Source organism: Oryx dammah, unplaced genomic scaffold (assembly GCF_014754425.2).
Source record: "Oryx dammah isolate SB20612 unplaced genomic scaffold, SCBI_Odam_1.1 HiC_scaffold_13, whole genome shotgun sequence".
NCBI classification, from domain to species: Eukaryota; Metazoa; Chordata; class Mammalia; order Artiodactyla; family Bovidae; genus Oryx; species Oryx dammah.
Window position 1 is genome coordinate 3,583,779 of NW_024070197.1, and position 12,121 is coordinate 3,595,899.

Below are 12,121 nucleotides of genomic sequence, written 5' to 3' on the forward strand. Positions count from 1 at the left end.
TGGTCTGGAGACGACGCGTTCCCGACCAGACTCTCCCTGCGTACCCACCCTCTGTCGGCTCGCGGCGGCGGGCGGAAATGAGGCAAAAGGTACCCGGCCACGGGTCCCGCGCGCCGGAAGTGACGACACGTGGGAGGGCGGGGGCTAGGAAGTGGCGATTGCGCAGACTCGCCGCAGGCAGGACGGCCGGGTGGGTCGCGGGGTCACTTCCGCTTCCGGTCCGTCGCCTTCTTCGGTTGCTTCCCGTCCGCTCGGCGGCTCCCCTCCCCCGCCCGGCTCTCCGCGCCCCTCCCGGGCGGCGGGGCGGCGGGGCCGTCGACGTGCGGCCCTCCGTGCATCCGCGCGTGTGCCCGAGCGCGGCTCCGCGTCCGCCGCCCGAGGCCCAGCACGCGCCCCGTGACACCGAGGCCGAGCGGGGGCAGGGGGCTGCCCGCCATGAGCCCCCGAAGCGCGGCGTGAGCGGCCCGAGGTGAGCGCGGGCGGGGAGCGGGGGTCGGGGAGGCGCGCTCTGGCAGCTCCGCGGCCTTCGTGTGTCTGCGCCCGCCCGGCCTGGACCGCCCGCGGCTCTCCGCCTCTCCCGCGTCTGCCTCCCGCGGGCCCCCCGGTGCTCGTGTCCCTGTGTGTCTCGGCGTTTCCACAGAGCGCTCGTCCTCGTGTGTCTTTCCCGGTCTTGTGCTTTTCTGTCACGTGTGGGCGTCGGAGGGTCAGAACTAATGCCAGTGTCTCCGGTCTTTGCCTCTCTCCCTGCCGTCCTCCCGTGTCACGTTTGCCCTGGTGCTCGTCTCCTCCAGCCCCGAGTCCCTCTCGGCGGGTCTGTCGCTTGGTCTGGGATCTGGCCTTCCTCCCAGGTTCATGAGTGAGGCGTGAAGAGCCCGACTCTGCAGTCAGAGGCCCACTTTGTGCCAGCCTGTAATATTTATAAGCTGGCCAGACAGTTCCCTAGTCTTTAAAATAGTAGGGCAGCCGTACCTAATACCGGAGGTGCTGCTGCCCCTCGCCTCTAGCCTAACCTTAGCTGCTGGGAGCTCTGGTTCCCATTAGGACTTGGAGATTTTCTTTCCCACACGGTTAAGGTTTGATATCGTTTGATATCTGAGCAACTCTTGGAGAATTTTGTCATATCATTTGTCTTTTATTTGATCTAGTAATTTTGTTTGGGTCAGCCAATTGTGAAAAACCTTCTCCTTCTTAGCCGTACCCATGAAGTCTTAGCTTTGCTGTGTTGTTTTTCTTCTAACGTCCTTTAATATAAACACACTGTGTTAAGATAGGACATCTTCTTTCGAAAATATTTTTTCTCTGATGATGAAAGTTAGCCAGTGTTATTGAGCTCTTATTATCTGTGGGTCGGGGAGTTGAGTACTTTATGTTCCCATTGTATTTAATCAACAAACCCGGCAGCTGGAAATCCTTTGCTTTATTTCACAGTTGAGCAAACTGAATCCCAGGGAGGCCAGAATTTGGACGCAAGTTTCGTTGTTCTTTCCCTTTTCCTTGTCTGACTTCTCAGTCCCAGCTTAGCCTCCGTTTGTCTCTGGGCCTCTGTCTTCTCTCTTTGCCTCCCTGCCTCACTCTGGTCTCGTTTCTTTATCTGTCGCTGTGTCTGTGCCCCGGTTTCTCTCTGTCTCTCTCTCTGCTCTTTCTCTCCCTTCCTCTCAAAGGCCCCTGCTCTGTGTCGCACACAAGCGCCATGTGTTCGTGTGTTTGGCTGGGCCTGTCTCTAGCCCTGGCCGTCTCTCTCAAGCCATTCACAGCCGTCTCCGAGTGCCTGGCTCCCCTGCATTCGGGGCAGGGACTCAGGTGGTAGGAGGCCTCCACAGGAGAGGCTGTGGGCGATGGTCAGAGCCTGCTCTGGGACCCAGGTGCCCTGGGGGAGGCCCGGGACTGGCTTCCTCTCTGTGAGGCGTCGACGAGTCATGTGCGGCGGAGCAGAGGCGCAGGCGTGGCCCTCGGCGAGGCTGCAGAGGGCTTCGCAGATCCCCGTCCCCTCTTCTGTTTCTTCTCCGTCGCCCTCCCCTCAGCACAGGTTAAGTTAAAGGACCTGTTTTGGAGCCTGAGATGGCCTGGGACGGAGCCTGCGCCGCCTGCCTAGTGTGACCCGTCTCCTCCTGTTAGAACCCGGTGTCGGTGTTAGATGAGATCATGTGTGTCCCGTGCTCCCCGAGTGCCAGGCATGCCGCCGGGGCCCAGCCAGGGGGCTGCACTCTTCCTTATCTCCCCCCGGCGGACCCCTTCCCGGCCCTCTCCCTTTCTCGACCTCCTCCCTGTGTGCCCTCGTTTCTGCCCCCACCTGCTCTGGAGGTCTTTCCTGCCCACTGCCCCCTTCCCCCAGCCCCCGCTTCCCTTCCTTCCTGCTCCATTTACTGAGTGGCTCTTCCGGGCCAGCTCTTCTGCCGGGAAAAGCCTCGTCCGTCCAGAGCTACGTGGTTGCTGCCCCCACGGGCTCCGGGGGCGGCCTCAGCCCAAGTCAGACACGCTTAGGAAATCACGAGGACAAGCCCTGGTGTGGGGGTGGGTTGGGCTGGAGGTTTCTGTGGAGCCCAGCGGAAGATGGGAGGAGGAGCGGGGTGGCTGTCTCAGGACCCACCCACGGGGACAGTGTGCGCGTCCCGACCCCTGGAACTTCCCTTCTAGACTCTGGATCGAGGACCCATCTTACAGAACAGAAAACTGAGGTTCTGGAGGTGCGGGCTAGGAAGTGGTGGCTGGGGTGTGCCCCAAGGGCCCTTGGCCCCCTGCACGCTCTGCCACCGGAGCAGGAAGGTGCTGGGCATGATTGAGGAACTGAGAGACAGTGGGGTGACTCAGGCGGAGCCTTGCCGGCTGCGGCAGGAACCCCGTCCTGCACCTCGAGGGCCAGGCGGCTGCAGGCCCCACGCCTGGCTCTGAAGGTCCTCTCTCCACCCTCCAGATGCGGTGACCCGCCCATCACTGCCACGCCACCTCCCCCGTCCTGTTGCCCGGCTCTGCTCGCCCCGGGGCCCACCCCCACCTCCTGCCGCCATGTCGACCTCCTCACTGCGGCGCCAGGTGAAGAACATCGTCCACAACTACTCGGAGGCCGAGATTAAGGTGCGGGAGGCCACGAGCAACGACCCCTGGGGCCCGTCCAGCTCGCTCATGTCCGAGATCGCCGACCTCACCTACAACGTGGTCGCCTTCTCTGAGATCATGAGCATGATCTGGAAGCGGCTCAACGACCACGGCAAGAACTGGCGGCACGTCTACAAGGTCGGTGTGGGGGGCCCGCCGGGCAAGGGCGCGGCTGACGGGGGGACACCCGGAGGCAGGCCCACTTTTCCTGGTTTCCGGGAGGAGCTGGAATTCTGTGTCTTTTCAGTGGAGGCAGCAAACGTAACGATTTTAATTTTTGCTTTTGTGGTTTTTTCTCCCTGTGGAGTCAGGGCCATTGTTACGGCAGTGCTGGGCCGCGGTTGCCGCAGTGGCTGCTTTTGTCGCGGAGCACGGGCTCTGGGACATTAGGCTCGTGTTTGTGGCGCTCGGGCTTAGTTGCTCCATGGCTTGTGGTTTGGACCACATGCCACCTGGACCAGGGATGGAACGTGTCTCCTGCGTTGGCAGCTGGATTCTTAGCCCCTGTGCCATCAGGAGAGCCCCAAGCCTTGTGAACTTTGAAGAAGGGGCAGGTTCTAAGCTGGTCCGCTCTCAAGGCCTACGTGGATGCTCTGCGTCCACTCTCGGGTGCCGCAAGCCCAGCCCCCTCCGCACCTCTTGTTGCCCCTGGGGTCCTCTGTGCATGGGGCTCCAGGCAGTGGGTAGTAGCCCCAGGAGAGGAGGGGCCACGGGACGGCGCCGTATCTTTGCTGCAGTGGCGCTCGTGGAGCCACGTCTGATTTCCAGAACTCAGAGCTGCGTGAGAGAGTTTTACTCTTGTCATTCTCTGCTTTTAAAAAGGAAAACAAGTCTCGGTTTTAGGGATCATTCTCCATTAAAAGAACAAAAGTTTGTTACTTAAAAAAAACCACATTCCCAAGTGTTTAAGTTTGGGCTGATGATGGGACATAACTGGCTACCTGATGGTGCCTTTTGAGTGGCTTGCACCATCTGTTCTTACACACAAGGCGGGGATCACTGTCCAGTGATCAACGGAAGCTTGCCGTTTTCCAGAACCGGGATTTCTGGGTCCATGCTCGTGCCCCGACCCCGTGCTGTGCCCGTGCGCCCCTATCCAGTGCACAGAGAGACGGACAGACCCCAGGCTTTGGGGGAAGGGAACTTGGTTGCACACAGCCCTGTCCCGTTTCACTGCTTCTCTGGGGGCCTGGGGCCTGGTGTCCCAAGGCGGGTCCAGCAGTGGCCAGGGCTGGGCTGGGGCCTACCTCTGGAGAGTGGACTCCTGGGCCCAGGAGCGCTGAGGCGTCCTGTCTGTGAACTTGGGCGGTCAAGGGTCTTCTGTGTGGGGTGGGCAGGACAGGGAGGCTCTGGTCTCGTGGCCCAGAGCCCGTGCTGGCCGCCAGGCCTGGGGAGGCTGCAGGGCTGCTGGCTCCCTGCCACGCCCCACTCGGGTCATTGATCGCCTGAGTCACTTGTTGGGGAGGGACGGGGCCAGGTGACCAGGCTGCGGGTTAGGGCGGCGGAGCCACTTGCTCCAGGGCTGCCCCCATGCCCGGCAGAGGCGCGCAGGTTTGCAGCAGAGCCCATGAGCTGGGGCTCCGGCCGCGCCTGGTGTGAGGGAAGCGGTGTTGGCGTGTGACCTGCGCGGGGCTGCGCTCAGGATGGGATCTTGGCCCCCGCAGGGCAACCTGCTGAGTCCCATGGCCGGGACCCCTGAGGCAGCCTGCCAGCCCCTCTGTGTGCCCGGGGCGGGGACAGGTAGCTCGTCTCCCAGGGACACGGCGCCTGAGGTGGTGACGGGAACTCCCGGGGCTGTGGTCACTGATGCCCACTTCCTATGTGGAGCGTGAGGTGTGGCGGCCGCACGTCACTCACACGTGTCGCTCCCCTAGGGGTTAGGTTGTCCCTGTGCTCACACACTGCAGTTCCAAAGTGCTCAGAGCCCTGAGATGAGCGTTCTGAGGCTGGTGCCAGGGCTGCTTCTGGACTGGGCTGCGGTGGTTGGCCTGGTGTGCGGGCCCCTGGAGCATGGTGTTGGCATCCCCTCTTCCCTCGGGGACTGCTGTCACGTGTAGGTGTGACCCCGGGAAGCTGCTGAACCCCGGGGGGTCAGGAGCCTGTGGTCCCCACGCGGGGTGAGGTGTAAACACCTCTGGGTCAGTTAAAGACTAATCTTCAGCAACCTGGTAACCGTATCGACGCACCTCTGGGAGCCGTGCCAGACCTGGAGACGTGACCCGGTTGAATTCCAGCGTGGCCCCGGGGTAGCCCCTCTGCTGACGTGGCAGCCCAGGGCGGTGCAGTGGGTCTGGGAGGCCCGGGCGTCACCTGCAGACTGCGTGTGCCCTCTGCCTGAGGACTGCCCAGGGCCTTCCGCAGGGCCTGGATGGGCCCAGCCCTCCCTCGCTCTCAGAGGCCTCGCCCGGGCTCTGGGCTGCGGGGTATTCCCATCTGACTTGTTGGGAAGGAAGTGTGTCCCTGTGTCATAAAATGAGAAGATCCCAAAGGCTGTTTCTCCCTCCCTCTGAGGCCATGATCCTCTAGTCGTGCCAGGCGGGTGTGGAGTCCCTGCCTCAGACGACACTTGCTAGGCTCCTGGTGTGCACTGGGCACCCGAATGTGACCTTCCAGGTCCAGCAGCGTGGCCTTTGTCTTCGTTTTTTTCAAAACAGCAGGTCTGTGCTGCTCAGGGACACCTGCGTGGGCTGTGGGCCAGGCCTGCCTCTCCCCCCGCTGTGCCTTGAGACACACGGAGGTTGCGCACCCCGTAGTTCGGCCTTGTTACCCAGGGGCTCCGTGTCATGCCGTCATCACCCACCTTGTTCAGAGCGTCTTCGTCCCGCGAGTCCGGGCTCTGGGTTTGCCTGCTTCGATGCTTCTGTGAGCGAGCTGGCACACTGTTCTTGGGGCTGGGCTCCTGCTGCCCGGGGGGCTCTTCTCCTAGTGCTGCTGGGCCCTGGGTGACGAAGCAATGCCCCCGCAGGCCATGACGCTGATGGAGTACCTCATCAAGACGGGCTCGGAGCGCGTGTCACAGCAGTGCAAGGAGAACATGTACGCCGTGCAGACGCTGAAGGACTTCCAGTACGTGGACCGCGATGGCAAGGACCAGGGCGTGAACGTGCGTGAGAAGGCCAGGCAGCTGGTGGCCCTGCTGCGCGACGAGGACCGGCTGCGGGAGGAGCGTGCCCACGCGCTCAAAACCAAGGAGAAGCTGGCGCAGACTGCCACGGGTGAGCGGGGGTCACCGCGGGCTGGGGTCATGGCAGTATGCCAGCAGATGGGTGGGGGCTTCTCTGCTGACCACGGTCAGGGTGGAGCGGTGCAATGTTGGGGGCGGGGGCTGCAGGGGAAGGCTGCTGCTCCCTCTGGTCTTCCTCCTCGTTTTCTCTCCAGCCTTTGCTCACTCACTCCTGGTGCCTAGAGCGGGGTAGGGGCCAGCTGTGCACGCTGTCCCCTCCTAGCATCCAGCCCCGGGCCCAACCCTGGAGACCGAGACCCCTGGCTCTCCAGTGGGAGCCATCGGGAGCTTACCAGCCCTGGAGAGGGGGGAGGAGGCCATTCACCCCTCAACCAAGAGCAGGAGCTTAGGCCTCTGGCTCAGAGGTCCACGGGGCCCTGGCCCTCAGGGCCGTTCCTCTGTGCCCGGGTCGTTCCCCTAGGTGGGGCCGCCTCACTCTTCCTCAGCCACGGAGCCTGCATCCCACTGGGGCACGGGGGCGTCTCAGACTCTGCCCCCTGTTGGGTCCCATCTTCTCGGGGTCTCAGTGGCTGTGTTCCCGCAGCTTCCTCCGCAGCCGTGGGCTCCGGGCCGCCGCCCGAAGCGGAGCAGGCCTGGCCGCAGAGCAGCGGGGAGGAGGAGCTGCAGCTGCAGCTGGCGCTGGCCATGAGCAAGGAGGAGGCCGACCAGGTACCGGCGCGGCACGGTGGGGTCCCAGGCCGCGGGTCTGAGTCCGCTCTGTTTCCATCTCCACGCCTCGCCTCCGCCCCTCCAGCTCTCCCTCTCCGCCCCCCTCCCCAGCTTGTCTCTGCTGTTCTTCACCAGGTTGGGGCCCTGACTCTGTCTCCCTCCTTGTGTGTTTGCGCGTTCACGCTCTCTCCCTGCCTCCCCGGCCCCGCCCACCACCTGGCCCCGCCCTCACACGCCTTCCCCGGCTCCGCTCTTTCTCTGACCCCGCCCCCTCACTCTCTCCCTCCCCGGCCCGGCCCCCTCACGCTCTCTCTCCCCAGCCCCCGTCCTGCGGCCCCGAGGATGACGCCCAGCTCCAGCTGGCCCTTAGTTTGAGCCGCGAGGAGCACGATAAGGTCAGAGCAGCTTCCCCGAACACCAGGCTCCCCTAAGACCCTCCCTGGGTCCCCGCCCCCACACTCCCACTGCAGCTTCTATGGGACCCCATGTCAGACCGTGCCCTCCCCCCCACCCTGTGTGTAGCTGCTCGGGGCTGAGGGCGCACTGCTCCCTGCCGCCAGCACCCCCACCCCACGGGAGGAGACCCCCGCGTCAGGCGCGCCTGCCCCCGGCTGTCCCCGTACAGGACCCTCACTCCGACCCCACCCCGTCACCATGTCCCTTCACATCTCACCTTTGTCCACATCCCATTGTAATTTTCAGTCACCTTGTCTGGGTGGGCGGGGGGTTCTGGGGCCATGCATTTGGGGGAGGGGGCGCAGTGAAAGTCCAGTCACCTAGAGTCTGACCCCTCCCGCCTGCCACTCCGGGTGGATCAGGAGGAGCGGATCCGCCGTGGGGACGACCTGCGGCTGCAGATGGCCATAGAGGAGAGCAAGAGGGAGACCGCGGGCCAGGAGGAGGTGAGGAGGCCCCAGGCCAGCCTTGGCCAAAGGGGACCTCAGTGTGCACACAGCTCCCTGCTCCTGGGAGTGGGGGGCATGGATAGGGGACCCCTCTGCATCCAGGGGGACCTGGCTCAGCCCAGGGACAGCCTGGGATCGGTGTGTGCACTGCTGTGCTGCCCGGAGCCCATGAACTGGTGCGGGGCAAGGGGGGCCTGGGGTGGCTTTGGCCTTGGTCCTCAGTCCTGCAGGGCTGGTTGGCGGTCTGGGTTGGTGGGGAATGGCGTGTCTGTGTGGGGCCTGCTGACGGCTGTGAGGAGAGTGATGGCGGGCCGTGTGGGGCAGGGAGGCGGCAGGCAGAGCAGAGCCTGTTAGAGCAGCTGACGACGGTGGCGGTGGTGGTCAGTCTGTGGAAGCTCAGCCTCCTGGTGGGCCGCCTCTCTCCCCCCTTCTCCACCTGCTCTGGGGCTGTCGTTTCTCTTTGGGCCTGCTCTGGGGTCATCTCCACCCCTCTTCCTGTTCTGCGCACTTCTCTCTACCCCCGGATCCCCTCTCTTATCCCCCAGGGTCCCCTCTCGAAGTCTGGGGTCCCCTCCTCTTCCTGGGTACTTTTTTCTACCCTACCCCCGGGGTGCCCTCTTGGTCTGAGGTCCTCTCACCCCTCGCTTTCTTTTTTACTGCAGTCGTCCCTCATGGATCTTGCTGACGTCTTCACGGCCCCGGCTGCTCCTCCTGCCACTGATCCCTGGGGGGCCCCTGTGTCCATGGCTGCTGCCCCCGCCTCGGACCCTTGGGGGGGACCTCCTGTCCCTCAGGCTGCTGATCCTTGGGGGGGTCCAGCCCCTACCCCGGCCTCTGGGGACCCCTGGAGGCCTGCTGCCCCTGCAGGGCCCCCAGCTGACCCTTGGGGGGGGACCCAGGCCCCTGCGGCTGGAGAAGGACCAGCACCCGACCCGTGGGGGGGCTCCGATGGTGAGAATCCCTGCCCCCAGTGTGCAGCCCTGGGGGTGGGGGACTGGGAGCTGTGGGGCTGGAGGTGGTCTCTGGGATTGGGGAATGGGGGCTAGGTGGGAGGGGCTAGGCTTGTGGCTGCAGGGACGCCTAGCTTAAGTGGGGTAGAGGGGAGTGCCAGCACCTCACATGCCTCCTTCCTGCCCCAGGTGGGGCCCCAGTTAGCGGATCCCTGGCCTGTGACCCCTGGGCCCCAGCTCCGGCCTTCTCAGACCCCTGGGGGGGGTCCCCTGCCAAGCCCAGCACCAATGGCACTGCAGGTACTGGAGGGGGGCTGGCGGGGGCAGACTCCTGGGGGGCCTAGTCTCCTGGGTCCTGGGGAAGCTGAGTGCCATCTTGACCCCCACACAGTGGCTGGGGGCTTTGACACGGAGGGTGACGAGTTCTCTGACTTCGACCGCCTGCGCACGGCCCTGCCGGCCTCTGGGAGCAGCACAGGTGAGCCCCCACCCCGCCTGCGCTGGGCGCCCGTTGCACTCTTACCCGCCGGTGTTCAGAGACAAGCACGTGTCCTTTGACGTGATGGCAGGTTTGGAGGGAAAAGCTGCAAAGGTGGTGCGGGGCGTCCCCTCTGCAGCTCCCCGGGTGCTGCTGGGCCTGTGACCCTGGCAGGGCGTCCTGTGTCCCCAGGGCCCTTCTGCGGGCTGCGCCCCGCTCACCTGCCTGCTGGGGTTCCTGAGCAGGGCGGGCATGGTGCCCACTGGCCTGGCCTGTGCACCCCACTCCTGGGAGTCCCCTGTGCTCTGTCCACGTCCGAGCAACGCTCACTTCTTGGAGGCAGCAGGCTGGGTCTCATCCTCCAGCCTCTCTGCAGCTGCTTCTGTGCCTTTTTCCCAACATAGCTGGGGTTCTGATATCTTTAAAAAAACAAAACCAGGCCCTGCGAAGGGTACTCGCTCCACCTGCCCCCACCCTGGTGGTCCCCATGTGTGTGTCAGCCTCGTGGGAGTTGTCCCCGCTGCTGGGCCTGCCCCCTCCACGGCCCTGAGGTGGAGGCCTGGCGCCTGGACCCTGCCCGCCGCGGGCAGCTCAGGGCTCCTCTCCCGGGCCCTGTGTCTCGGGGCCTCCCCTGAGCCCCTTTGCGGCCCCTTCAGGGGAGCTGGAGCTGCTCGCTGGAGAGGTGCCTGCCCGCAGCCCTGGCGCCTTCGACATGAGTGGGGTCGGGGGCTCTCTGGCTGAGGCTGTGGGGAGCCCCCCGCCCGCGGCCGCCCCAACCCCCACACCGCCCACGCGCAAGACACCCGAGTCTTTTCTGGGCCCCAACGCCGCGCTGGTGGACCTGGACTCGCTGGTGAGCCGGCCGGGCCCTGCGGCGCCCGGAGCCAAGGCTTCCAACCCTTTCTTGCCAAGTGGTGAGTGTGGCTGCGGGGGTGGGTGGGCGCGGGGCCGCGGGCAGACCCCTGACTGCGGCGCCCTCCTCCCTGCAGGAGCCCCGGCCACCGGCCCTTCCATCACCAACCCCTTCCAGCCTGCGCCCCCCTCGACGCTCACCTTGAACCAGCTCCGGATCAGTCCCGTGCCCCCGGTCGCGGGAGCGCCGCCCACGTACATCTCTCCCCTCGGCGGGGGTCCTGGCCTGCCCCCCATGATGCCCCCGGGACCCCCGGCCCCCAACACTAACCCCTTCCTCCTATAATCCAGGGCGGGAGGGGCCTCCCCCATTCTGCTTCCTGGGAGACCAGTGTTGTGAGTGCATGTGAATCGGGGGACCCTGCGCCCCCCCCCAGCGCCCTTCCCCCTCCTGGGGCCCACTCACACTACAGCCTCTTCCTGTGTCCCCCGCCCGCCTCCCTGAGAGAAACTGGACGCGGTTGGGGAGGGTGCTGGCCGGAGGAGGACCCTTCCCACGGCATTAGAAGGGGGAGGGGCAGCGGGGGCCCCGCCAGTTCCCCTCCCCCAGCTCCTGACTGGCCCTCAATCAGTGTTTGAGCCGCCGCCTCCCCTCACGCACCCCTCGGTGAATCCTCGGTGATGATTTTGGCAACTTCGGGAATAAATGGCAATTCTCATGGGCATGGAGCTCCCCCGGTCCCACTCATGGGTCCTGTGGCCCTTTCCGCCGCGGGCCTGGGGCTTACAGTCCGTCTGCCTCTTAGGGGCAGGGGGGAGCATCGATTTCACTGACCCCGAGTGCCTGGGGGATTCTGTGTCGGGGGTGGGAGGGGGCTCTGTGGGTGGTGGGGCTGCGGCCCCCTGGCCATCTGGAGAGCGGACAGGTGGGGCGTGGACTGTGTCGAGAGTGGGGCTGGGCTTGTGGGTTGTTGGTGAGGACTTGGGGTGCGCACACCCACCCCCTGGGGCGCAGGGCCCTGGGCTGGGGCATTTGCAGGCCCCTGGGGTCCCCAGAAAGAGCCCCTGGGTGACCGGGCTCCGTGGGGATCTTGCCGCACTCGAGGGGCCAGGTCCCACCGTGGGGTGCTCCTGCAGCTGTTCTCTCAACTGGCTCTGGCTCAGGGGCCTTGGGGGACCCATGGGCCAGGTGGCCTGAGATCAGCTGGCCCACGTCCTTTCCCAGGAGGTGCCCCCGCTCTGGGTGAGGGCAGGGCAGACCTCCGGGGTGCAGGGTGGCCTGCACAGACGCCCGGGCTGCCCCGCTGGATCCCCCTCTGACGTCTGGGGGACTGGCGGGTCCTCGACCCAGAGCTACTCTGCTCGCCAGGTGCCAGGATGGATGAAATAGGGGCCACCCCGCTGTCCCAGGGAGGGTGGAGACCCAGGGAACTTGCTCCAGCTGGTTGAGGTTGGCCGGAGGTGTTCTGCAGGGAGCGGGGAGGGGTTCCGGTGAGTGTGGACTGGCAGGCCACGCTTCCTGTCCCCAGGGCCCCCACATCCTCAGCATCTACCATACTCATCTGCCCTCCCCTGCACCCCCTATGATCCCTAACCACCCCCCTGTACAGGCCCTGGACCCCACACACAGAGCCCCTTGGTCCCCCAAACCCCGATGGTAGGATGAAGGTAGGTATTCCAGAGGCTTTTCACCAAAAACGCGTTTCTTTTGCCGTCTTAAGTTCCCCATTGAGCGTGTCTGCTTGCTTTATTGTCTGCTCAGTTGTCCAGTCATGTCTGACCCTTTGCGACCCCACAGGCTGTAGCCCACCAGGCTCGTCTGTCCATGGGATTCTTATCCAGGCAAGGATACTGGAGTGGGTTGCCATGCCTTCCTCCAGGGTATCTTCCTGACACAGGGATCGAACCTGCATTTCTTGTGTCGCCTGCATTCGTGGGCAGATTCTTTACT

General features: G+C 64.7%; 1 protein-coding gene across 2 annotated transcripts; it reads left to right on the forward strand.

Moving 5' to 3' along the window:
* The first annotated feature begins 252 nt into the window (after positions 1-252).
* On the forward strand, positions 253-10,899 carry EPN1 (epsin 1). 2 transcript variants are annotated; one of them, XM_040251958.1, is made up of 11 exons: positions 253-469; positions 2,912-3,231; positions 6,059-6,308; positions 6,861-6,985; positions 7,306-7,380; positions 7,804-7,887; positions 8,553-8,841; positions 9,030-9,140; positions 9,232-9,318; positions 9,975-10,232; positions 10,308-10,899. In XM_040251958.1, exons 2-11 carry the CDS (start codon positions 3,004-3,006, stop codon positions 10,514-10,516), a joined length of 1,716 nt encoding a protein of 571 aa, XP_040107892.1. In that variant the 5' UTR covers positions 253-469; positions 2,912-3,003; the 3' UTR covers positions 10,517-10,899. The 2 variants fall into 2 exon arrangements, with proteins under 2 accessions (XP_040107892.1, XP_040107893.1); XM_040251959.1 differs by lacking the exon at positions 7,306-7,380 and having other exon boundaries at positions 279-469.
* Positions 10,900-12,121: the final 1,222 nt, after the last annotated feature.

Bases quoted from the DNA above. Each gene is read 5' to 3' on its own strand.
- EPN1 (XM_040251958.1), top strand. From the start codon at position 3,004: ATGTCGACCTCCTCACTGCGGCGCCAGGTGAAGAACATCGTCCACAAC. The intron at 6,986-7,305 runs GTACCGGCGCGG...CTCTCTCCCCAG, and splicing joins GCAAGGAGGAGGCCGACCAG to CCCCCGTCCTGCGGCCCCGA. The intron at 7,888-8,552 runs GTGAGGAGGCCC...TTTTTACTGCAG, and splicing joins AGACCGCGGGCCAGGAGGAG to TCGTCCCTCATGGATCTTGC.